The sequence below is a fragment of the Phalacrocorax carbo genome, chromosome 5 (assembly GCF_963921805.1).
Source record: "Phalacrocorax carbo chromosome 5, bPhaCar2.1, whole genome shotgun sequence".
In the NCBI taxonomy this organism is placed as follows: domain Eukaryota; kingdom Metazoa; phylum Chordata; class Aves; order Suliformes; family Phalacrocoracidae; genus Phalacrocorax; species Phalacrocorax carbo.
This window is the reverse complement of record NC_087517.1, coordinates 36,821,588-36,846,933: the sequence shown is the minus strand read 5'-3', so window position 1 is coordinate 36,846,933 and position 25,346 is coordinate 36,821,588. Positions and strand designations below refer to the sequence as shown.

The 25,346-nt window shown below is 38.3% G+C and overlaps 1 protein-coding gene and 1 long non-coding RNA gene across 2 annotated transcripts in view; one reads left to right on the top strand and one right to left on the bottom strand.

Annotated features, from left to right (window-relative positions):
* Positions 1-990: 990 nt before the first annotated feature.
* On the top strand, positions 991-22,648 carry LOC135313411 (uncharacterized). The gene is made up of 3 exons (XR_010373057.1): positions 991-1,061; positions 4,127-4,316; positions 20,149-22,648. It is a non-coding gene; the product is annotated as an uncharacterized LOC135313411 (long non-coding RNA).
* CALCRL (calcitonin receptor like receptor) overlaps positions 20,645-25,346 on the bottom strand; it is a 68,322-nt gene continuing 63,620 nt past the window's right edge. The window contains exon 13 of the mRNA XM_064452039.1: positions 20,645-24,453. Within this exon, the coding sequence (XP_064308109.1) occupies positions 24,232-24,453 (222 nt within the window). The 3' untranslated portion in view covers positions 20,645-24,231. The remainder of the gene's footprint in view (positions 24,454-25,346) is intronic.

Sequence of the window (25,346 nt, the reverse complement as noted above, 5' to 3'; positions counted from 1 at the left end):
GTTCTATTATGAATCTTTTGTAAGAGTTGCTGTAAACATCAGGATTGTAAAGAAAATGTTTAAAAACATAAATGAATTGTAAATTAATGAGTAAGAAAAAATAATTGAAGAAACCGAGTACATTTGTATTTTTTTTAAAAAACAATGGCACTTTTTAATGCATATTGGCAATATTTCATAAATATGCATGTTCAATAACTATATAAATAATAGGATGGATAAGTCTTAATTTGACTGAATTTCATCTTTCATTGTTACCCTGGTAGTAGTTCACATTTTTTGATCTTCAATATTTTGGACCCAATTTTATAATCTTTTCCACAGTAGTGAGCAATCATGTTAGCAAATAGTTTTGTTGCTGGAGTCGATAGGATTAATCATTTTAAGGATGTGCTCAATAAAGACTTCCAAAATTGAGACCTTTGGCTTGCACTGTGTGCACTGTTTCTTCCCTTTAAAGAACATTGCAAGCTTTTATTAATTTGCCGGGAAATCACTGTTCAAAAACCTAATGTAATAAGTAAACAAGGAAATGTTAAGAAAACAGAAAAATGTTTGTAGAACTGCCAAGTTATTTTAAGCTTTGGAAATTATCTCATAATATGGAAAAGTAAAAAGGAATATAAATTACTTATTTAGTAAAAGGTGAAAAACGTCAGAAGTCAAACTGGTATGATTTTTCTTCCTGATAGAATTCCCAATCTTTTTGATGAATGATTCAAATTGTTGTGCTTATCATTTAAAACCATAATAAATATTAATTCTCTGATTTTTGGAGATGACCTTGTTAGCAATTTTCTCATTATGGTGTATCAACTTGTCTGACAATGGGTAACACAAAAGAAATAACCCATTGTACCTTATTTTGGTGTGTTTCAGAGCACAACTCCTGTCCCCACTATCAAGGCAAGAGATCATCTTTAACTGCAATCTCTTGTTTACCACTGAGTGTTGCTCCAAACAAACCCAATCTTTTCTTCCTTGCAACATTTGAAGCCATTTTCAGCAGCTACCCTGATAGTCAGATTACTCCTCTGAGTCCTATTCTCCCTTCATCTATGGTAACTAGTTAAACAGTAAATTAACACATGTATTAATATGCGACTTGCCTTGGTAACAGTGCATGAGGTCCTGTAATTCTTTTTTGCATCTCTGTAGTTGTTCTTGTTATTCTTTGGATATCAACTAAGATTATAAATTCTTCTTTGAAAGCTTTCAGAAAAAAGTTATTTGATCTGGGGAATTTGTTGCTTAATAAAAGCAGGAGATTACTCAGGAGAATCAGTGTAAAGAATCCTTTTTTCCCCGAGAGTGATATGTTGAACAATCATGAATTTTCAAAAACGTAAGTATCATTGGGTTCCTGGAAAAAAATCTTAAGGCGTAGCAAACTTCTTCAGCAAACAGGAAAAGTTTGAACAGAATAAAAATGCTTTTGACAAAGAGAAATTAGTCCCAAAGTTAAATTGCAAAGTTTGAGGAGTACATGTTATTAATATAAGAGCTCTGCTTTTAAAGCAAACAGTGAAATGACAGTTTAGAAATCTGTTTTTTCACAGCCATCCAGGCTTCTCTTTTTCTCTGCAGATAGCTTCCAGTTGCTTTGGTATTTGACATCAAGTGCATTTCTAAATGAATTCTGAGGGATGACTTGGGAATTGTCAGATGATGGAAGATCAGTCTCAGATGTCCTGAATAAATGGCAAAAAAGCCTGGGTTTGATGCTTTCTGAAACATAGACATTGGCTGATAGAGCATAATTCCATTACCCTATCAAAATGTTCCAGGTTAAATTTTCAAAGACATAAATAATATTGCATGAAATTATATTTTCCTGTTTAAGTAGGATAGCAAATGAAAATTCACTTTGACTTTTGTTCAATTAGACATATGTCTTGGGAAAAATTCACCTAAAGTACTTGTCCCTTAAAAACCTGGAATTCAGTTGCTAAAAAGTCCATTTAGCAAACTCTACTGCTTTTTGTCAAAAAAATGGCCTGAGATTTTAATATGGCATGTAAATCTCTATATTTACATTGGATAACTTTGTGAGTTTCCCATAAAGTCACCAAGAGCCTGTGCACGTTCAGTAGTTCTATCCAAAACAAGGGACACAGTTTTGAAATCAATGCTCAGAATTGTGTGTACAGTTCTTTGTCATCTTTGACAGAAATATTCCATGCTTATTTTGGATCTTTTATGACATATTGAGCACTACATATATTTAGAATCCAATCTTTTGGAATCAATATATGAATAAACAGGGCTGATGTAAAGGTGCAAACTCTGGCCTTCCACAACATGTCAGTTGGTAAGATCAGCTGATCAGTAAATTTGATCCAAGGCTTTTCAAGACACTTGCCCGAACATTTCAAAGCAACCTGTTTTTCTAATTTTTCACTGACATTGTATACCAAAGAAGCTGTTTTAGTGTGATTCATATTCTGGTGTTTATAAATGCTGTGATAATTTCTGCACCAAATGATGTTTCCATCAAATGTGGAAGAAATGAACAATATATGTTCTTAAATACCCTCATGTTAATGTGTTCCATCTTGAAATTCAATAGTTGAGTGTTTATCATTCTAACTGAGATCAGCCTTTTATGACTCTGCAGCTAAAGTAACTCACCATCATACAGTGCTGTTGCTTTGTGCTGCTCTGTCGGTTTCATAGGCTTTGCGAGGCACTGGCTACGCAAACCTATGGACAGATTACCCTGGCCACTCTAGCCACCTTAGTTCCATTTGTGCAGAATATTGCCAGTAAAATGATTTCCTATGCCTGTCAGTCACACAGTATCCTCCTTCTCGTTTCTTTCTTTCTAACCTCTTGAATGACACTGTTTATCCATATGTTTGACTAACATACCTACAGGCTTTTCCCCTAAGGCAAGTTATCAACTAATTGCTATTGAATTCAATGTGGTAACAAAAATTAGTTGCCTTATTATTGGCTAGAATTTTCTGGTTTTCCTGATTTTTTTTTTCCAGTTTTTTGTTTTTTTTTTTTTGGGGGGGTGGGGTGGGGTGTGGGGTAGTAATAAATAGTAATCTACTAATTTCAGCAGCGATTATCACTATTAAGGTGGAGTTAATAACAATCTTGGGTTAAAGTTCATTCTGAGTGAAAAAAAAGTCTTACAATAGAAAGCACATCATCTCTTACTGCAGCCAAATATTTGTAAAGTGAAGTTGCTGAGAGCCTAAGTGGTAACAGTCGTCTTGCAAACAGATGGGACAGGCCTGTATTTGTGAACTTTTGCCCTAGGGAAGCAAGAGGGTAAAGGAAAGGAGGGAGGAGAAAATAGAAGCAATGCTCAGTAGTTACAACTTATGGCACAGTATTACTTTGTAATTATTGTTTCATTCAGGCACTTGTATAATAAATCTCTAGAAATAGTGGCAGAGTAATTCAGATACAGCAGGTAAGTATAATTTTGAAATTTGCCATTGGATGTTTGTATAGTTGTTGGGTTGTTTCCTTTTTCTTAGCCACAGTAAACAGAGTGACAGAGTGGTGTGCTAGACTATTAATGATGTCATAGATTAGATTACAATCTATAAACAGCAATTTACACCCTGCACTTTCAACTGAACTGAAAAATATTTTAAAATTTGAAATAACAAGTCTGCACTTTTTGTCTCTTTAAATCTTCTACTTTGAAGACTAAATTCATTAAATTCACAGGGTTCATGAAGGTGTCTTAGTGTGGTCCAAAATTTAGGTGAGAAGGTAATGTACCTAAGAATGATCACTTTGCTGTGCAGTAATGTTAAGTGCTCTTCTACTTTAAAGAGTGAACTTAGTTGCAGAGTATTTTCATTTTTTGAAGTTCTAGAATTCCCCATGTATCTTGGGTACCATTAATGCAGGTCGTTGGTATTCACTGTTAGGTATTTTACATCCTCTTTCATACACAGTGAAATCGTTACCACTTTTGAATCTGGTTAGGTAGAAAATATTTTCCACAGAGATTCATAAATGAAATCTATCAGTGGTTTTGTTTAATACCTTGTGCTTTCTGAAACATGCTTTATTATTTTGCAGCATCCTAGCATGCTCATCATATCTCTCTCAAACTCCACTGAACAGTATTCCTCCAACCATTACAAACTGTCCACAGGCTGTCACCATAATGACCAAGACACATCCAGTACAAGTCAGCTGGGAACAACCTGAAATGAATGCTAACGGTGGGGATGCCTCTATACCCAACGCTTCCTGCTTCCAGTACAGAACCTGTTGGGTTCAGTATACAGCCCATGATGAAGCTGGAAACACAGCCTTTTGCCAGTTTAAAGTAATCATCAAAAGTAAGTGCTATTTTAGGATAGGCTTAATAAATTTGACTCTGAATAATGCTGCCTCTTTCATAGTTCAGTTTCCAGTGCCAAACTGCACGTGCGTGTCTGTGCACAGTTTGATATCAGGTCCACAGCATGAATATTTTAGGTTTAAAAAGTTTTCTGCCTAAAACGTTTGATGATAGCGAACCAGCTCCTTCATGGAGTATCACTTTATTAGTTCAGGGAAACACTTGTTTCTAGGGAATAAATTTTATAAAACCTGTTATTTTACTATTTGCTTGAGTCAAAATCAGTTGGGGGCTTTGGTGACCAACAGCCTCTAGTTGTCTTCACTGCAGTCTGATCGCTGTGCTTGATGCTGTGGACAGGCTCCTGTAATGTTTCCATTCTCACTAATAAAGCCCTGCACTTACACAGCGAGGATTTCCAACATTTTAGAATGCAGTAATGAAATACGCTGAGCAATAATATGATAATGCACTATCTCAAACACACATTTGCTCTGAAAGCTTTTGCTGTTGTTGCAGCCCCTCTGTGGAGCGTTCTGCTCATGTGGATGCTCTCTTTAGGCACTTCATTACAAAGTCGGGTCACTTGCTCAGCAAAGGTGTGTTTAAAGTAGTTTCAGCTGTGTAACCAGGCTCAGACTTTGTGCCAAAGTGACTGAGGTACACCGAGAAAGGCCATTATGCCTTTCTTCAGTAGGAAAGGACCAAGTGGGTGGCAGATTTGGTAAAGAACATTTGTAAATCTTATTATTTCCACTTGAAAGTCTATCATCTCCAGTTACACAGAAGTTTTTAAACTAATTTAAGAATGTTCCCATAAAGGATTGATAGCTTTTAGGCATCAGATTGATTATCAATCCTCTTTGTGTAGCTAAGCACTCTAATATGCAGAAACAGAGTGCTTTCTAGTCAGCAGAACATTTGAGAAGGTTTTCAAGCTTATTGCTCTAAATTCAGTAAGTATTTTAAAAATGCAACCAAATGTTCTGAATTAAGGTAATAACATTGAAAAAGTAGTTACTATAAAAGTGAAAAACCCCAGAAAGCTACTTTCTCTGGCTTCATTTCTTATTGAAAACAAAGCATGACTGCAAAGGCTCATTGACATGATGGCAGAACATGAAAGAAGTTCACTGAGTGTGGGAACTACTTCCAATAGAACATCAGGAATGGCTTTAATAGAACTTCCAAAAAGCTTTTTGAGATGTTTGGAATTTGCACATTCCCTTTCATTTCAGGTGTATTAAAGAGTGGTACAAACATACTCAGTACTACTTAGCCTTATACTCTATAGATACCATCATTTAACCTGTTTATTAAATTCTGTGGGAATAGTCTGATGTTTATTTCATTGTGAGTTTCAGATGGAAGTTGAGGTTTCTTGGGGTTTCTTATATGTAAATGGACTTGAACATATTTTATGGAAATACAATTTATTACCTGCTAAACCTGAGCAGGACTTCACTTTCAGGAGGAAAATAAAAACAAAGGTTAAGGTCAAAGGTAGTATTAATATCTTTGACAGTAGTTTGCTGTAAATGGTTTTACCTCTTTGAAAGTAGAAATCTTAGAATGTAGAATAAATTCGTAGTGTCTTTAGTTGTCTTGTATGTATTGTTTAGGAGTAAAGTAATAACATGTCTTAGCCAGAATAATACTGCACCAGTTGTGACCAGCCAGGATGACTGGGTTATTCAAGCTCTCTCACTTATTTATTTTAGAAAATTAGATTGGCTGCTTATCAGGAAGTGACTTCAGTAAGGAAGCACAGTAATTCAATTAGCAAATATTCCTTTTTCTAATTCTTCCAACAAAATGCATATGAACTCAATGTAAGAAAAACATTTATTTGCAGCTTCTTCTCTTCAGTAACTCATTATGTTACATGCAGCATGATCCACCCTAGAAGGTTTATCAGTCATGGGGGGGGAGGCAGAGGGAAGAATGAAAAATTCTAAGAGTGCCTAAAATATATCATTTCATTGTAGGCAGTGATACTGTTCCCAGGTGAAGTAGCTCAGTCATCTGTTTGGAAGAAATTCCTCCAGCCCCCAGGCTTTGTACCTTTCGTTCCTGATCGCCTTGAGACAAGGAATCAGAAGATCTCTAGCTTGGGGACCATATTGCCCCCCGCAGGGCTGCTGTTGCTTTTTGTCAAATACTGAATTTGTATTGCTGAAATTGCAATGGGTCCTCTAAAGATTCTTCTTAATGCACTTTAAGAAACTGAAATAATCATAAGAATTGGAGAACATTCAGAGGAATTCACAGTCTCTGTTCAAAGTTCACACTCTCTTGCTGTCAGTGAGAAGGAAAACAGCAACATAAAAGTAAAAATCACAAAAATATATGACAGGCAGCAGAAGTACCTTTCTTAAGAGGAAATCTAGCTCTGGAGAAAGGTTCTGTTGTCCACTGGCAATTTTTTTTCCCAGTTTTTACTTTCTTTACTTCACACACATAATTTCACGTAAAATAATTAATCATACTATGGGTTGAAAAGAACCAGTGTCAAATTCATTTGTATTTTCTTTTTGGTAGGCAAGTCTTCTTCACTCCTCTTTTGGTATTATGCATGGCTTCAACATACAACTACCTAACCTCTATGAACAGTGTGACAGATGAGCTCATCGTATATCAACTAAGTTGGAAAGAGCTCCCTATTTTTATTTTAGCATCAATTTAAAGAATAGGGACCATCTGGAGGTTTTGTGACTAAGAGTACATCGCCTCTCCAATATGCTTTCCATGCGTGGCAGGCAATGTGCTGGCAAGATTTCTTAAGTACCCATTCTGCAGGTAACATGGAGAAAGCTGTAAGCAGAGCCTAGCACGCCTGTGTCCATAGTTGGATATTTATCATTCTGGGGAGAAATACAGAGAAATAATAATAGGCACTTTGTCATAGGGAGAACAAAAACGTCCAAAGAGCCGTGTTGTATGAACAGACTGAAAATAAATAAATAAATAAGGGAATATTTTCACTTCTTTAATAAAATAACATTTGAAAGATAGCTGGGTCAGATATTTTTCCAACAGTTGGTACTGTTCTGTACTAATTTAAAGAAATAGGCAGAATACAAACTCGTGGCCTTTTGGACTCTGTTGCAGCAGGCTGCAATTCTACTTCTCAGCACTTCAGATATGTTGCTGAACACGAGGTCAATGTAATAGTAGAGGGATTTAGATAGAAACCTAAAGGAGGAAACAGGAGATCATCACAGAGGCTCAGAACAACATTGGAAAGAAACAGAAATGTCAGCCTACAGCTAAATGATATTGTGATTTATGACACTGGATATAATAATCTTGGGAAAGAGGTGAATGCGCAAGGATTTATAAGTAGGTCAGAGTAAGGGTCCTGCCTGCCTCAGCTGAGAGAGTGTATCAATTCCTTTGGAAGGGTGCCTTTATGGAGACTTTTTGCCTAACCTAGCTGCATGAATCAGCAATCTGACACTGCTGCTTTGCCATGGGATGAGAGCTGGACCAGGGTCTGAGTGACTAGTCCGAGTAGTTATGTTACTGGGACAACAAGTCTAAACTTCAGCTGTTTGGAGACCATTCCAAGAATAATACTGGCACAGTCCTGCTGTAATCAAAACTGGAGTTTTGCAGCTTGTGCATCACAGCCACAAACAAATCTTTGTGCTATTGTGATCAGATAAAGAAAAATATTTGTAATCTAATTGGGTTGGGCTGGGGAAAAAAAGTCTGGAGTCATGGAGGGGCCACAGTGTTTGAAACAGTCTGAAATGAAAAAATTTTTATTGCAAAAATTATCCTGGCAAATTCTTCTCCTTTTCAAGAGTAGACAGATGAGTGTTTTAGATACAAAAGAATGATTTGCAAATTGAATAAGAACCTGAAATGGTTAAAGGATTTGAGTGCATTGGCTAAAAGGACAAAGCCCACAGCACCTGTTTGCTTCCAGTGACATCAGAAAACACAAAACAAACCCACAGTTGTCTTATTTTGCCTAAAATATGAACGCTATATTCAAGATTTTTTTAATTAAAATCTCAAACTCTTGCTCATGGTTGGACACTCCAAAATGTTATTAAAGATGTTAAGACAGTTTGCTGTTACCTCTTGAAGGGCATTACGTGCGTATCATTATATATGTTAACTGTTATTGGATTAAGAGTACTATATAAATCGGAGGTGTTTGTTTAAAGCCATTGAGGAGGTATGTATCTATCTTAATACCAGTAATTAGATACATTTAAATAACCTACTTCATTGCAAGTCTGTCTACTGCATAATGCTAAAATACATGAGAAAAATGATGAAATAGGTATTAGCTGTTTTTCAGCTGAAAGGGGCCAGGCGACCCACTAGAAGGGGTTAACTGACACATAGATCTGCCTTGTTGTATCCGGTGTGTAAATGGAATAGTACAGAACCACGGATAGTATGGTTTCACTGCTGAGAGGCCGGCATTGTGGGAGGCCAGTCAACTTTGTGAGGACAGCTGGGGCTGGAGCTGTGGGTAGCAACATAAACTACTGAGGCATAATTCTTTAGAGTTCATTCAACGCCGCAGTTAAAGACTCATCATAAAGCTCAAATAGTGTGTTTGAAGGGAGTTAAGAAAAACAAATCTGTCTAGAGTCTTTGAAAGATGGCTCTAGAACCTGAAGAAAACAACTGGTAGGAAAGTAGGAGTTTGCATTTAGAGCAGATCTGAATGGCCGATAGGACTGTGTTATACAAAAGATAGACCTACACTGAAATCAGGGATTTAAAACCAGGGATCTGCACCAGCAATTAAAGCATCTGTGATGAGAATAGCTTTAATCTACTGAGTTTGAAACGATATGACACGTTGACAAAAGGAAAATATCAGGGAAAAATAAACCCAAGGTATGTTGGCTATAATGGCAAAAGACAAGGGAAGGGAAATCTTAGTAATTCAGAATTTTGCTTTTTGTGTTCCCCGTGTTCTGACAAGTGTTATGTACTTTGATTTTGTGTTCCATATTTTATCACAGCCTCTTCAAAATAATGACAGTCTCTCCACGCAAAATAATTTTTTAGTGAATAACTTCAACTTGTTCTAAAAGTAAATGATTATTTCCTTCACTATTTTCTCAATATTTGGAAATTGTCATGCAGTAAATAACTTTAAAAAAAATTAAAAAATTAATTTCTTAGAGGGGAGTTTTGTTACTGTGGTTTTTCTGGACCGATGGAAATTGAGTTTAATCTGTAACCTTTGTTTTATTGCTGTTTGAGTTAGAACCTAATCTTTCATGTACTAATAAACCATCTCTGATGGAGACCCCAGCAGCAAAATGAACAAACAGCAGCAATTCTGCATCCTGTTCCATGGGAACACTGATTTCCACCAAAGAGTGCAGGTCTGGAATGTTTCTGTCAGAGTTCTTATTTGACAAATTGCACTCATTTGGATGTAGCCTGGCAGGCAACAAAGCATCACATACCAGAAGCTTGCACAGGTAAGGCAGTCTTGAAAATTTCAACAGATTTGATTGCTTGGAGCTTTTTGGTGATTGAAAGCTTGTTGATTAACGCATTCAGTTGCTGTTATAAAAAATCACGTTGAATAAGTATGACCAAAATTGAGAAAAGAATGGGTTTGTTTCTTTGTCTCCAAGTAGGCTGCCTCTTGGGTGAAGATTCTCATGTCCGATGTGCTGAAGTATGTTGAGTTCAGAAGAGTTACACAGGAATAAAGCCAAAGTTACTGGGGAATTGGCTTGAGTATATAACCTCCTTTAATGCTCTTGCAAACACTGGTTGCAATTGCTGTGCTCTTCTGCATTTGTGAAATATACATACACCCCCACACAGATTTTCAGTGACACAGTTTTTGAAGGCTTAAGCATAAGCTTTCTGCAACATTTTGTTCATTGTGTCTTCCAGCAAACGCAGATATCTTCACTTTTTTTTTTTTTTTTGTCTAGGAAAATGATAAGCTAGTACAGGACATTTTTACTATCATGACTATTTGCTGAATGGTTGGCCATACCAGATATGGGATCATGTGGCAGAGGTACAAGAACAATAACTTTTAGCTCAAAATTATTAAACAAAGATTTGTCAAGGACTAATATAGGGGGTGCTGATTTACAGATCCAAAATATGCCCTGGAGCCTTGGAAAGCCTTGTTTTGCTTCCCCATTAGCTACTGAAGGGACGGCTGTGCTTGAAAATTTGCCAGAGAAGATAGTCCAGAAAAATTATTTATGGTTAAAATGTTTTGCTCCACTGTGAATAAAGAAAATTGAGACTAAAGACACACAACCCTCTCTTATTCTGGAGGACCAGTGTCCACAAGGGAAGTTCTGGAATAACTATTCTGCAATAGCTGTTGGGGTAAAATGCCAGTGTATGAGGCACTTGCTGATGGGTACTGTAGCAGCTTTTTAAAAAACACTTTTTTAAAAAAGACATTAGATGTTAAAAAGAACATCTTAGCTCTTAGAACAGACACAAAATTGGGAGGAGCTGTTGACACTCTCGAGGGCAGAGAGGCCCTGCAGAGACATCTAGCCAAATTAGAGAGCTGGACAATCACTAACCCTATGAAGTTTAACAAGGACAAGTGCTGGATTTTACACCTGGGGCATGGCAACCCTGGCTGTACACACAGACTGGGGAACGAGAGGCTGGAGAGCAGCTCTGCAGAGAGGGACCCGGGGTTTCTGGCTGACAGCAAGTTGAACATGAGCCAGCAGTGTGCCCTGGCAGCCGAGAGGGCCAACCGAGTCCTGGAGGGCATCAAGCCCTGCATTGCAGCCCATTGAGGGAGGGGATTGTCCTGCTCTGTTCTGCGCTGGTGTGGCCTCACCTTGAGTGCTGTGTGCAGTGTTGGGTGCCACAGTACATGAAGGATACAAAGCTACTGGAGAGCGTTCAAGGAAGGGCCACGAAGTTGGGGAAGGGTTTAGAGGAGAAAGCATATGAGGAGTAGCTAAAGTCACTTGGTTTGTTCAGCTTGGAGGAGACTAAGGGGAGACCTCACTGCGGTCTACAGCTTCCTCACAAGGGGAAGAGGACGGGCAGGCGCTGATCTCTTCTCTCTAGTGACCGATGACAGGACCCGAGGGAATGGCAGGAAGATGTTCCAGGTGAGGTTTAGGTTGGATATTAGGAAAAGGTTCTTCACCCAGAGGGTGGTGGAGCACTGGAACAGGCTCCCCAGGGGGCAGTCACAGCACCAAGCCTGAAAATATTCAAGAAGCACTTGGTCAATGCCCTCAGAGACATGGTGTGAATTTTGGGGTTGTTCTGTGCATGGACAGGAGTTGGACTCGATGATCCTTGTGGTTCCCTTCCAACTCAGGCCATTCTATGATGTAAAGGAGGCAAGAAAACTAAATAAACAAAATATTTAAATAAAAGAGGACAAGAATATGTTTGGCCCTGTTCAAATTCACATGAGAGGTGGAAGTCTCAAGGAGCTTTTCTCCTGCAGATGTTCCTACATGGCTTACAGGAAAGAATAAGAGAATAATCCCGGATCAGACAGCGTCAACTAAAAAGGATGCCTGAACTAGTTTACTGTCATGAAGGCTGGGTGGTCACAGACCCTCACTGAACTGAAAGGTAAAAAATGGATCTTGTCATAAGTATTGAGCTCTGGGAGTTCTGGTCCTGCCTATGGCTTTCAGGAGCGTTGGCAGGACAGGTGCTCCTCTGTAGCACTCCCATTGCAGGCTTCAGTAGGTCTGAGACTCACATCTTCTTGTGATTGCAGACTTCAGAGGCAGTTAAACTAATCTGCAGAGGAATTGACTTTGAATCTCAAAGCAAAGCGGAATAATTTTAATGACATATAGTTGGAGGGGATGTAATATTGTAATTCCCTGTCACATGGCCATGCTAAGTATTTACAGATGATGAAGACAGCTTGCAAAAATAAAATGACAAGTTCAAAGCAACTGGAGAGAAGCAAGATCTTTTTTGCTGAATTGTGCTTTCTGTCATCACTGAGATGAGAACATGCTGCTCACACCGTCTAGTTGTTACTGAGGGGATCTCGTGTTCTCAATTTTTAAACAGCTATTTATACTGAAAGGCAATACTATACATCAGAAAAAGTCTGGCCTTTTTCTGCATTCAGAAGAACATACCAGATCGTATTTTGTGTGTCTTTAGTATATCCCTTGAGGCGCATTGTTTGAAAAATAGAGTATGAAAATGATGATACAGTAATAGCTGCCAGGGTCATCCTTTAAATTAAGCATCACTCTTAACACAGTGATGTGTAAACTTGGACCTGTAATTATCAAGCAGCAGTGCATTATCTGGACTGTTTGAAGTCACACTGGGTCCAGAAAAGGAGATTCACTACTGTATCCTGAAGATGATTGCAGTAAGTCAGCAGTAATAAAAACCCTCTAATTTTAGCAGCAGTGGGACACATTTTTGCCAGGTACGCCTCTGTCTTTTCCAGTTGCACCCTGGAGCCAGATGTGCATATAGTGATTTCAACACGTCACATCTTTCGGTTCATTGAGGGCCTGGAAACAATACAATAGTCCTGGAAAAGGTAACAATTTGGGTGTTAGAGTTTTTTGAAAGCACTGTTAAGTTGTTTTTCCTTGTGTATTTTAATATACTTCAGAGCATATTCTCTGCCTTTGTGGTAACTCACCTTCTCAAGTAAATGTCAATTTTTTCTGACTTGAAGAAAGCTATGATTCTTTAAGTGTATCTTGCTAAACACACGGCCTGGCCATCAGTATGCACAAACTATCACACCCTTGATTAGAGGACACGCTTCTTATTGTCAGTTTTAAAATCTGATGTTTTTTCCCCGCATGTGGGTGGTAATAAGCTTTCAGAGGCTACTTCAAAGAAATGCTCTGAAAAAAAACGTATGGGACTTCAAACAGAGATAGTGCAGACCCTATAGGAAAGTTACAACGAACACAGAGGCTGTGGGGTCAGCTGGTCAAGTGCAAGGGAGCACATTAGTTGAAATCTCTGGTCTCATAGTAGTGGTTAAGAAGTCGGTGAATGGAACATGCCAAAAAGGTGTTCCATGGGTAGCCCACTGATTTTGAATGTGATGGCAGTACTAATTAGAGGGTTAGGTGGAAGCAAGCAGGGCAATTTTTTTTTTTTTAAATTTATTTATTTAATGATGCACATCCACATATATTTAATCCAAACCTGTGCTAGTTCTGTACAATTTAGTTAGTTACAGTTTGGAGTAAACCATTGCTAGACTAGTTGTTCTCATTATATTCATGTATCGCTGTTTTCAGCTGCAACCAAGGGAGACATTATTAAAAAAGAAAGTATTTTCAACCTTCAAAAAGATTGTGCTCCTTTCTAGGTTGGTCTAGACATCTTATTTAAACTGTTTTACTTAAGTCTATGGGAACTTTCTTATCTGGTCTAGAAATAGAAGACAGTATTTAAACTCTACAGTAAGTACCTTCAACAGTAAATATTGCTTTAACAGAAACAGGAATGATTTCTTTATCTTGGCGTCCATTGTAGGGAACTGGGCTGGATGGCTGAGGAGTTCATCATGTAGAATCCCTGTAGTTCAAGCCAGATGGTATTCTGTTGTGAATAAAAGAAGGGGCCAGGGGAGTTCAAGGCAGGAAAAGGAAAAAGAGAAGAATGTGTAAAGTTGCTACTCTAGCCTTTCTCTTAAGCACAGGAGCTGTGCCCACTGCTGCCAATGGCAGAAGCCTCAGGCTCCCTTTTAACTTTCCCTCTCACCAGCATGTGTGTGCCTGGAAAGCAGTTGGAGAATGTCTGCAAATAGAGGCATAGGCAATTTTTCTATATTCTAATACACTATTCTTTTGCAATGATAGAGGAGAGCGAGAGAAAGACTCTATTTAGAGTCCTTAAATCACTGACAGTCCGTATCTGTACAAGTTTTTTGGTTTGGGTTCCGTTTGTTTGGGGTTTTTTATAGCACCACTCCACAGGCTTTGCATGCTAGTATCATCTTCATGTACTTGCAGTATTGCCACTGGCTTGCAGAGTGGTCTTACCATCTAGGTACGTTTAGTAATTTTATGTTTTATTTATTTTATGCTTCTGCTGGATTAGAAGTATGATGAATTCTTAGAGCTGTCTGGATTTCAGCTTGCAGTGGCCTCTGCATGTGGGAAACTGACGGGGATTCCTTCTCCCTTCAGTTCTTTCAACAGCGTTAAAAAGGCATAAATGGGGAGTGACTGAGGCGAAGGTCAGCGATTCCACAGCACAGCAAGGAGCGTGCAGCCAGAAAAACCAGCTCAGTGCATTCTTCCTTGCAGGAAGGCTCAATGCCAGTTGCTCCCCAGTGCCAGAACAACTTTACTGAGGAAATGGGTGTGAGTTAAAGACTCTCTGAGGCTTTGCTTCCCTCATTCCTGTGCCAGGTGTACCTCAAATGAATTGGGAAGTCGGTGAGTGCTAGTGACTGACCTACTGTGCTCCTCCTGTGGTCCCAATGCAGCTGGTGCGGTTGGGAAAAAGATGCTAGGCTGGAGCAGTATTACCTCCAGTTCCCAAGACCTTTGGAGATAGCTGGTGGAAGGGAAGGTGCCTTGCAGGGGTGTGGATACCTGCTGGGTGCTGGTCTTCAGTGAAGACTAAGACATGATGGGACGATTTCCTTTGGAAGAACAACAGAAAAAGTCTTGCTAGTGCCAGATCTGAGGTGGTGGGAAAGAGAGTAAGGTGTAAAACTCAAAATATTTTGCAAGCATTTACATAAAAAGTATATTTTACCACTTTACATTGTCTTATTTATATTAAAAAAATACATTACGTGACCTATACAGAAATTGTTTCCATTATACAACGAAATAACATAACTGTATGTAGTGCTGTTATTGTCTGCAACAAAAACACAGTTCCAGAATTCTGGCACTAACATGTTTCCAGTTTTGCTCTCAATATTTTTCTTATTTCTGTGAAAGCGTCCTTACTTAACTTTCTTCATTAAGCATTTCTTATATTTCAATTACAGATCATTCTAATCAGCTTCACAGCTGATTACAGCTATAGCAGGCTATTTACAGCACTCCTGACTGTTATAAACAACTCACTGCAGGGAAAAAAAAAAACAACAAAAAAAAGGAGGTGATGAGCTACTGTCATTTTTCATTGTCAGACAGAAAGGGAAACATTTTCTATACCTCATAGCAAATATAGACTTGGACTGGAAAGGACCATTGGGGGTCAGAGTCCAAACCTTGAAATTATCTGAAATTGAATTAGTTTTACCACAGGTATTTGCTATGAAGATTTTGATGGCATTGATAGTCTAACTTTCTAAATTCTTGTAGTTAGGCCATTGCATCATCTGGATGAAGTGTGTCACAATTATGTAAGAGAGGTACGAATATGAAAAACAAGCCGGTATCACCGTACTGCATTACAAACCACAGAATAGTAGTACAACGACTTGTCACATATTCTGAAGTATCCGTGGTGACTATCTGAATATTTGAAACAGACCCTTCAACAAGGAAACTCCTACTGTCATCATCTGCCTGAAATGTGACGGAAGGAGCCAGTGCTTGAAGACAGCTCCGGGGGTCCCTTAGGCATCACAAGGTGGGACTCCCTTGTGAGTAACAGAAACGAACTGGGCTGTGGACACTATTCTGGGGAATATACGGCCACAGAGCCTTCCGGGAAACCTAGCCAAATGTGCTTTTGAGCTCTCTGTTAAATGCACGTATTTGGCTCATGTTCAAGGTTAGCTAAGTAAAATGTGATTAAGTATTTGTGTTCCTAGCTCTTCACTGATGTTTAAGGTCTTACATCTAGTGGAACTTAGAGGACAAAGTCATTATCATTTGTCTAAGTCTACAAGTATGTGGTGTGAAAGGTAAAAATACTCTGATTTTAAACCTTTCTGTAGCACATTTATAAAAATAGACACAAAATAGTTCATTCAACTTTTTTTTTTTTACTTTAAATCCAGTATACCTAGCAATGTTTTTATCATCATGTTTATAATTTTTAAAATAACAGAACTCTTTGATAGCTATTTCTGTTCAGTGCAATATACTTTTAGTAACTTCAAGAGATTGTTGTATTTAGTTTTCTCATATATTTGTATGCAAAGCTATTGCGTGTGCAACGGACTGCCACAACATGCAGCAACGGTCTGTGACTACCCTTCTTCAGGTGGCATAGACCTGCTGATGATAGACTTCACCGCATGGTGTCAAAGACACTGCCAGTTTAACAGCAATCCCTGTCCAGTGCAGGGAGGCCCTTCAGAAGCACTTTCTCTGCTACAGGCACACATTTGTCAGGTTTTATTTGCAAATATCCAGGTAAGGACCTAAGGAAATATATGCTTGTGTTCAACCTTATTTTCTACTCTCATAATTTCTGCAGTCCTTATGTGTATATATTTGCTGTAGAACCTTAGGGTTCATTCCTAAACTCTGCCCGTAGGCTCGCTGGCAACGTCAAACCATTTAGCTACGTAAAAGAGTATGCTCTTCTCTCTATGTGAGTTAGCACTAATCAGAAGATACTTTCCCTTCGTAACTGTTTTCATTTAGAAAGTGGTGAGCTTTGTGAACAAAACTTTGAAATAGTCACTAGGAACTGTAGTTGCAAGTGGCTTTACAATTCAGCGTGCACATTTGTATTTTGGGTAGTGATAAAACAGCGTTTAATTTAAAATGCAATCCTGTATATCATTTGTCTGAGCATGACCTCTATGTGGATGAATCTAAATTCTTCATTTGGGCAGGTATGTTTTAAAATTTATTAAAAATATACCGCTATGGGATGTTAGATAATAAGCCTAGTTATAAACAGGGGGCTGGCAGCTCTGACCTTCCGGTCAGGCTCTTGTTACAGCGTAGAGGCAGGCTCATGAAAAACCAAATGTTTGCAGTGTGTAAGGATGAGGTGATGGGAGAGAAAAACAAAACAAAAAACCACAAAGCCTTTTGCTTTGGTCAGTGATTATTATTTGGAGTAGCATATGTAAAAATAGCCCTTACTCAGGATTTTCTGTGCAGTTTGAAAAAGGTTAATTGGTTTTTGTGTCCAGGCCTGTGTTTGCGTCTGTATTAAATGCATTTTGTGTGTTACTGCTCTTTCAATAGAAGTCAGAATTATCCTGTTGTTCCTAAACACTAGGCTCACCGCTCTGGCCTGCTATAATAGCTGGCTTTGTAGCACTACATAATCTTCGTAGCAGCCTTCAGCAGCCACATGCCTGCAGACTGCGGAATGCGTGTGTCGGCACAGCCACCTGCTTGCCCCCGTCCTCCACTCGCCTATTCTAGTTTCAAGTATGGGTTTGAACACAAATTGTTGCCCAAACAAAACATGATATGATGCAGAGTTTTGCATTTCATTTTGTTTCAGCTTGACCTTTCTCAAAAGGTTAATAATGGCTCTCAATGACTAGAGAGCCCACACTGCGGTCCAACACCAGCTACAAAGCAGCTTACCCTGTCCACTAGGTTTTGAGTCTGCTAATTTACTGCCAGTGTGCAGTAGATCAGTTTGCAGGCTTAGTGTTAACAATGGGAATTATTCACTTTGGCATCTGTTTGGTCCACTAGTTCAAAGTGAATTTTGTATTTCCTTGCACATATTTTTTTTAGAATCAGATCCCTATAAAGAGCTAGAGCTTTGGATTAGAACTTTTACTTCAGTGGCGACTGCCATGACAAGACCCTGCAAGATATACTAGCTTGGAATATTTTCAAATGATGTAATCTTTGTCTCTTGCAGAGAGTGGAATGGTATTCTGTGGCAATAGGTGATAAGAAATTGGTTGGGGGTTTTCTGTTGTATTATTTTCTAGTGTATTTGTTGGCATGCCTAAACATTACAAGGCTACTTGTGCTGTAGGAGCGTCTCCCCTTTTAAAATTGTGTATAAAATGTAAGAATTGCTGTTCATTCTTACCTATGGAGGTTAGGAGGCTATGTCTTATTCTTCTTTCAGGAGCAAAATACTGTATTTACATGCTTTAGGCACATACACTCCAATTGCAAATGCTACTGTGGATATAATCTGTGTCACTTTTCTACTGCTTGGCATAAGGACGTGTTGCAGGCAGTAACGTTTGGATTTGGGGGATGGGCTTTACTTCTTTTTCTCTATAGTTACTTATATAAAAGTATAAAATAATTGTCAAATGTAACAGTTTGACCTCTGTATATGAAGATCCAGAGACTCTGTATCGCTGAGAAGCAGTAAGTAGTATTAGTAGGTATCGGCAGAAACTAGTAAGCCCTATGCTTAACTGGAGTAACAGACAGAAATTAGTATTAGTAGAGTCTGTAACAATTTCTGCTAAGTGACATTTGGTCCTAGGCACTACAGATTGACAAAATAGCCTGCAATTACAGGCCCCTGCTCAAAAGTCAGGAGTGGGAGTTGGGAGATCGTGCATTTGCTGATCGGACATTAGCACACTTTGAATATGGGTATCATACACACGGCAGCATTAAGGCCCACTATTAAGATCCCGGTGTGTTCAGGTACTGCTTGGCTTAATTAGGCAGTCGTCTTTTCTTTTTTTCCTTAAGGACATTTCTTTAGCTCAGGATTGCTTATATGCTTTACCTGAAATGAGATTTCAGAGTGAAGTTGTTTTAAAGCCCCAGGACAATTATTTCTTCCTCTTCCTTCTCCACCCTCAACCACTACCACACAGCCTTTCCTGACATCCAACCTTAGGAGGAATCTGTCTCACTTGAAGCAAACAGAGGCACAGTTTTTATTCCGTTTTTTTTTTTTTTTTTAAAGGTTTAAAACCAAGACCTGTTCTTTACCTTGCCAAGAAGCCTAAACAACTGAGTCCGATACAACCTTCCCTAATTCAGTTTCCGCATTATTCTGAGCATTTTTTTAAAGTCAGTCACCATTCTCCGGTTTGTACATATCTTCCCTTTTAAATTGTGAAGTGATGCTAGCTGTGCTGTCTTCTAGGGTGGTTACGGCTCTCTGTGCAATGAAAATATATTCTCCTTTCTATTATTTTGTCTCCTAAAACCACCACCCCATCAATCCCTTAAGCTCAGTCATCTTTAACTGTTTTTAAAAAAAGGGTAGGTAATATCCCTTTTAGTTCTTCTGTTTGAGTACTTACTCCCTCTCATACTTTCACATTTCCAAAACAGTAAATATAAGGACAAAGCAGCTTTTTTATCCCCCACCCCGAGCTGCCAAACAGCTGATGTCCTCCATCACTCCATGTCCTAAGCACAACTCTAATCCATCAACACAGGCTACCTCCCAACATTACCGCTGGTTAATTCAATCCATCTTTCAGCTTTTTCACATGGACAATGAGGTGTGAGTGCTTACTACTATGTGTAAAGAATTTGAAAAGCTGTAGATCTTAGAAAAAAAAAAAGAAAAAAAAGAAGCGCAGCATACGTACCGGCCGTTATTTGCTGTTTTGGTATATAACATATAACAAAGTGATTTATGCAACTTAGAAGTATATAAAAATAATTGAACTAGTCAGTCGTTGCTTATTCCAATTACAATCATTGTATCAGAGCTCAATGGAACTGAACTTTAATTATCAATTACGGTAAGATTTCCAGCTGTATTTCTGTTGTTCTGGGGTATATTACCTCCCATTTGTAAATAAGGTGAGGGTGTAGGGCCACGGCAACTCTGACTATGGCAAGGCCTTTAATAGCAAATAAATTACCAATTAGCAACTCTATGCTGTAGACATCTCTCTGGAGCCCACTTGGCTTCAGTATTCAAAGAACAGACTCGGTTCTACAGATTTTAAAACATACCTGTTATTCATAGCTTTTGTGCAGGCACCAGCAAGTCTAACGGCAGGGGAGCAGGGGAAATCTCACTCTTTTTTTCTATTGCTTTGCTTCTTGCAGGTGTTACAGAACAAACCAGCCTCTGCACAGATAAATCTCTTCGGTGGAGATTTGGCAGAACACCGTGTTGAGAGGAACTCCACCTAGACTGGTGGAATGAAGACAACAGATACGTTTACCTTAGTCTCCACTCTGCTGCCAGCTTGTGATGGAACAAAAAATTTGGCTTCCTAACATAAGCAAGTACTAATAATGTTTTATTAGAAGGCAGATTCATGAGACAAGAAATAGGAATATGAAGCTTTTCATTAAATAATTGTAAGTGCAGCCATCTTATAATAAGTCACCTATGCAAGCTTCCTCCAGAAATTTAACACTCTACTATGCATTAAAAATGTAAGTATTAAATAAGCAAATACTTAAAAACTGAATAATTGTTAGTAACTCTATGTAATGACTTTCTCCCTGGGTTAATATTTAATTAACACACAGTTAAGACATCTGTGAAAGCCCGGTTTAGATCAGCTTTGTTTTTTCCATACTACAGCACAAGAGATCTGAATAAATGTAGTAATATTTTATTGATCACAAACATAACACTTCCTTTCAGCAATTAAAGTACATGATAATTCATATGAACAAAGTGAAAACAAAGCACAACCAAAAAATAAGTTCACATTTTTTCCATTTCATTCTTAGTGTAAGCAATAAATACAATGCTGATAGCTTCTATTAATCTTATTTACATAGGACAATACTTGACTGTTTCCTGGTTTCCAGCCCAAATGTTTCATGACATGAAAAGGAGCATGTGTTCAAGCATTTCTACAGTCAAATACTCTAGTAGATCATCACAATGAAAAAATACATAGCATAAATGCTAACATTAAACAAAACAACCAAACAAACAACTGAGAGGCCCCTGCAATGGAGCTTTTTATTAACTGAAGACAGTAGCATTAAAAATAGACATTCCCTCTCATAGAATACTGACATGCTGGTATTACAGATACCACACAGAAGACAAGTATTGCTGTAGCCCCTGTAGATTGATACAGTAAATCCTCACTAAATAACAAAAAAATAAAGAGCAAATAACAACAGATAACTGTTTGCATGTTCAAAGGAATCTCACAGCCCCACCAAAACTGAGTTTACTTCCATCCCAGAGAATGCAGATAAGGAATACAACCTTCTGTAAAGCAGAAAATGAGCCATAAGCAACCAGCAAAAAGGATTTGATTTTTATCTGTTGTGACAGGAAAACATTTTAAGAAGCAGACCCTTCTCTTGGTTGTGTAGGAACTGAAAAAGGTGAGGTAGGAAGACAACATAAAGGATTTATATTTTCCAATGAAAAATAGGAAATAGGTTAGTTAACCTCATGAGGAGGGGGGAAATGTAGTTCTCCCATGCCATGTAACCCTCTATGGCCACAAATGCTTTCTTGCACACCCAGCTGGATGTGTGTTTCTTTCCCAAAGCAAAGACGGATGTGTGCCTAGAAGCATGCTGTGATTGTCTGCCTGGAAGTAGGACAATTTCTGCGCAAAAAACGATTTTCCCTCCTAAATTACCATTACAAGTTTCTCTAGCAGAGTACAGGGAGCAATTAGCAACTAGTACTTAGCATTAAGTGATAAATTTTTTATTAAGGTGTTAAATTTGAACGGCCCGAGAAGGAAGCTTAATTCAAAATCTAATATTGTATCACGCTCTAAATCATCACAACATTACAACCACCCACCAGCTACCACTGAAATAATTGCCTGATAATATGCCATAAAGGACTGCAAAGCCCTTTTAAATGGACAGATATCTGCCTGGGCTTTGGTTCTCAGCTGGGACCCCTTGATTCTGAAAAGGGAACTCAAGACAGATTTATACCTGTTGATGATCTGGTCCTCCAAGTGTAAAGCTGCTATACCACGGCAGGGATTTTCTGCACCACTAATATTTTTTGAACATTGCACAGATTTTAAGTAACACTACACAGGTAAGCAAGCAGAGTTGTAGGTAACCTCTAATCATGTTGTAGCAGATACCGTTACTGTATTCTTGCAATTTAAGAGATTATGACATCTGATTGCCAGATTTCACACTATTCTAAAGTAGGGAATCCAATTCCCACCAATCAAACAGATAGCCTTGCAGAAGAGCAGAAGTCTTGATTTGCGCATCCTAGCTGAGGTTCTGTATTATGAAACTAAATCATTAATAAAACACTTTCTAAATGCAAACTCCAGACATAAGAACTGTAAAAAGCTACAGAAAGGTGCAAGTGGCGTGAACTTACCGCATCCCCCTAATGTTTTCCTTCTAAATACAAAGCATTTAAAGCCTTATGAAGTCACAAACCAATAAACACTGTGACAGCGAATTAACTAGAGCTAATGAAGCTTACAGACAGGCTACTGACATAAATGTTTAAATGTTAAAATCAAGTTGTTAATATAAAAAATTAAGTATTTAAAATGGAAGTGGTCTTAGAAAGAACTGTCATTGGTTTTTTTTTTGACTGGCTCACATGCATCAGCTATACATTAATCAGCGTAATAGTCTATCAACTCCAGCATCTACTTTTCTTCTATTTTGTTTTGGTTTTTCCCCACCTGAAGTAGACTTATCTGCATAATAAACTAATAAAAGCTTTTTCTGCTTTTGTGATTTTTAGTAAGACTTTTCTAAACTTACCTCGTATCATACCCTCATTCTTGAGCTTTTTTTGTCATCTCACTTAAGAAAACCACTCTTTTTGTAAAGCATAAAGATTTTAAAAAACATAGATTACTATAAAGACACATTTTTCTCAAGACCTTCCTTACAACCTCCTCATTTTCAGCGAGACGTTATTCACCAGTAGAACCAAAGAAACAACTTATAAGGTACTGTTCTACGCTAAGTAACTGAGATTCAGAATCAAGCATTCCAAAACAGTACCGAAATTTTCAATCTATAATGTTGTTAACCTTTATAAGATGAACTTTAGATTGGATTTTCCAGCTCATGACAATTAGTAACAGTAGTTTGCTTGACTAGTCTGAATCTCATACACTGGCTTTAAAGGCAGTGTGTCATTTGCACTGCAGTCAGTCCTGCTTGCTTTTTGCAGGCAATAAAATCCACAAAATTATCAACACTTTGCCCCAAGAATGAAGGAGATAATTTATCAAGCATGTGGTCAGGGAAATACTTAAAAATAAAACAAGAGCATGACTACAACAAATTCTGTACATGATCTTTTCCCAGTTGAGTGAATTCCTTAAGCACACAGTGACGTTCCATCCGCTTCAATTACGAGTTAGTGTCTGGAAGGATTTACAGTTCTTCAGGTTACTACTTTTCTTTCTGGCAGTAAGGCCTCATTCAGCTTGTCTGTGTTAAAGCCAATAAGAAACTTCCATGAACTTGAGGAGAAGGAGACACTCCTGGATATGCAAAAATAGTCTAAATAAAATTGGTCAAAGCTTGCTGTAAAATATTACATTGCAGTACAAAAGTAAGCAGACTCTCAGACTTGCACTGGTGTCTCTATGTTTGATTTAAAATAATAGTGGGAAAACCAAACCAAACCATCGATATCTTTGAGTCTTATCTCAGACCACCTGATGGGCTTTTTTGACAGTCAAATGCTGGACACAAAATTAACGGGGACAATCTGTTGTTATTATTGCACCTACTGTAACCATTTTCCTTTGTTCAGTTTTAGGTTGAATTAAGACAATACAGTATGGTATTTACACTCTAAGATTCTATAGGCAAATGAAGTGGCTCCAACACAACACAGTCTTATAGAAACTTCCAAGGAAATAAGAAATCCTTCATTGATTCCCTTTGTACAAAAAATTGCCAACTTTGTCTACACAGTAGAAACTGAAGAGGCAAAGTTTGTATCCTTATATAAATGCACATACATATATAGACATATATGTACAGATGTCCATACTCTATAGGTACACAGAAACACAAACATATGTATATATGCATATATATACATACATATGAAAAACGTGTTGGTTTAGTTTGCATCATTCAGGAGAATAACATATCCCAAGTTAGGTAAAATCTTCTGGCCGTGGAGTCGTTAAACGAAGCAGGCGTTCGGGAGGGTAAGTGCTCTGCCATAGGCCGAGCCTTTGGCAGTCAACCGTACAGCTTTTCAGTTTTTAAAACCACGCTCTCCATGTCATGGTAGCCCTTCCCATTTAAATGTTCACTGGTGCAGTCGTGGTTGTAGCTGTAGCCTTGAACGTCGCTGATTGACGATACGGTGTAGGAAGCGGTGCGCATAGCATCCGAGTGGCTGAAGCTGTGCTCAAATTGGATTTTGTACTGATTCCAGTGTCTTCTCAAAACAGCTTGGACCTATGCCAGAAGAGAAAAAGAAAGGCACGTAAACCACTTGGAAAGGTGTCATTGGACTTCATTCTTTGATGCATGAGTGCCATAATAAATGTGTCTAGGCAAATTAGGTAGCAAGGCTCAGTAACCCTGGAAAATGGGGGTATGTCTATGTGAGCTGCCACACGAGATGTTCTGAAAGATTTACACTTTAAGGAGGCGTTATTCTTTGGCCAATTTGGCGTGAAATAATTACATTTTACAATTGTGGTGTACTAGTTGCTCAGGAGAAGCACATGATACAGGAAGAGCAGAAGCAACACAATTTTCTGCTTTCTCCCCTGTGGACCAAAGTCCAGTGTGGACAGATCAGATTTGCAGGTGAAAAAGGTCATTTCTATTCACCTTTATATTCCAAAGGCCGCATCCTCAGCAGCTGTAAAATCGTATACTCTCAAGAAACCATAATTTACGTTTGCTATGGTTCTGGCACAGAAAAGCCTGTCTTAATTTCTGGCCATAGCTTAATCAAAGGAATAGAAGGACAATATCCCAAACTCTGTATTTCTGCCAGGGTTAAAAATAAAGCTGAGAAAATGGCTGCAGGCCCCAGCTAGTTCACATGTCTCCACTGAAAGGATGTTATGTTTGTCACAGCCTTCCTCTCCTACAATACAGTTAAACACCTGTGCATATCGGATTGATGAAGTGTCACATTCATGAAATTCACATGGAATTAGTCTTTTGGTGAAGGTGCCAAGTGAGGAATGCAAAGAACGGTAATAGCTATTGGTGGTGCTTTTTCAAGAGATTATTTTTTTTTTAATGTTAAAAAAACCTGCCCCCAGGTCATGAGTATTTAACTTCCTCTTCAGCCAAACTCTGTACACAAAGTATTCCTGCAGTGACGGGCAAGG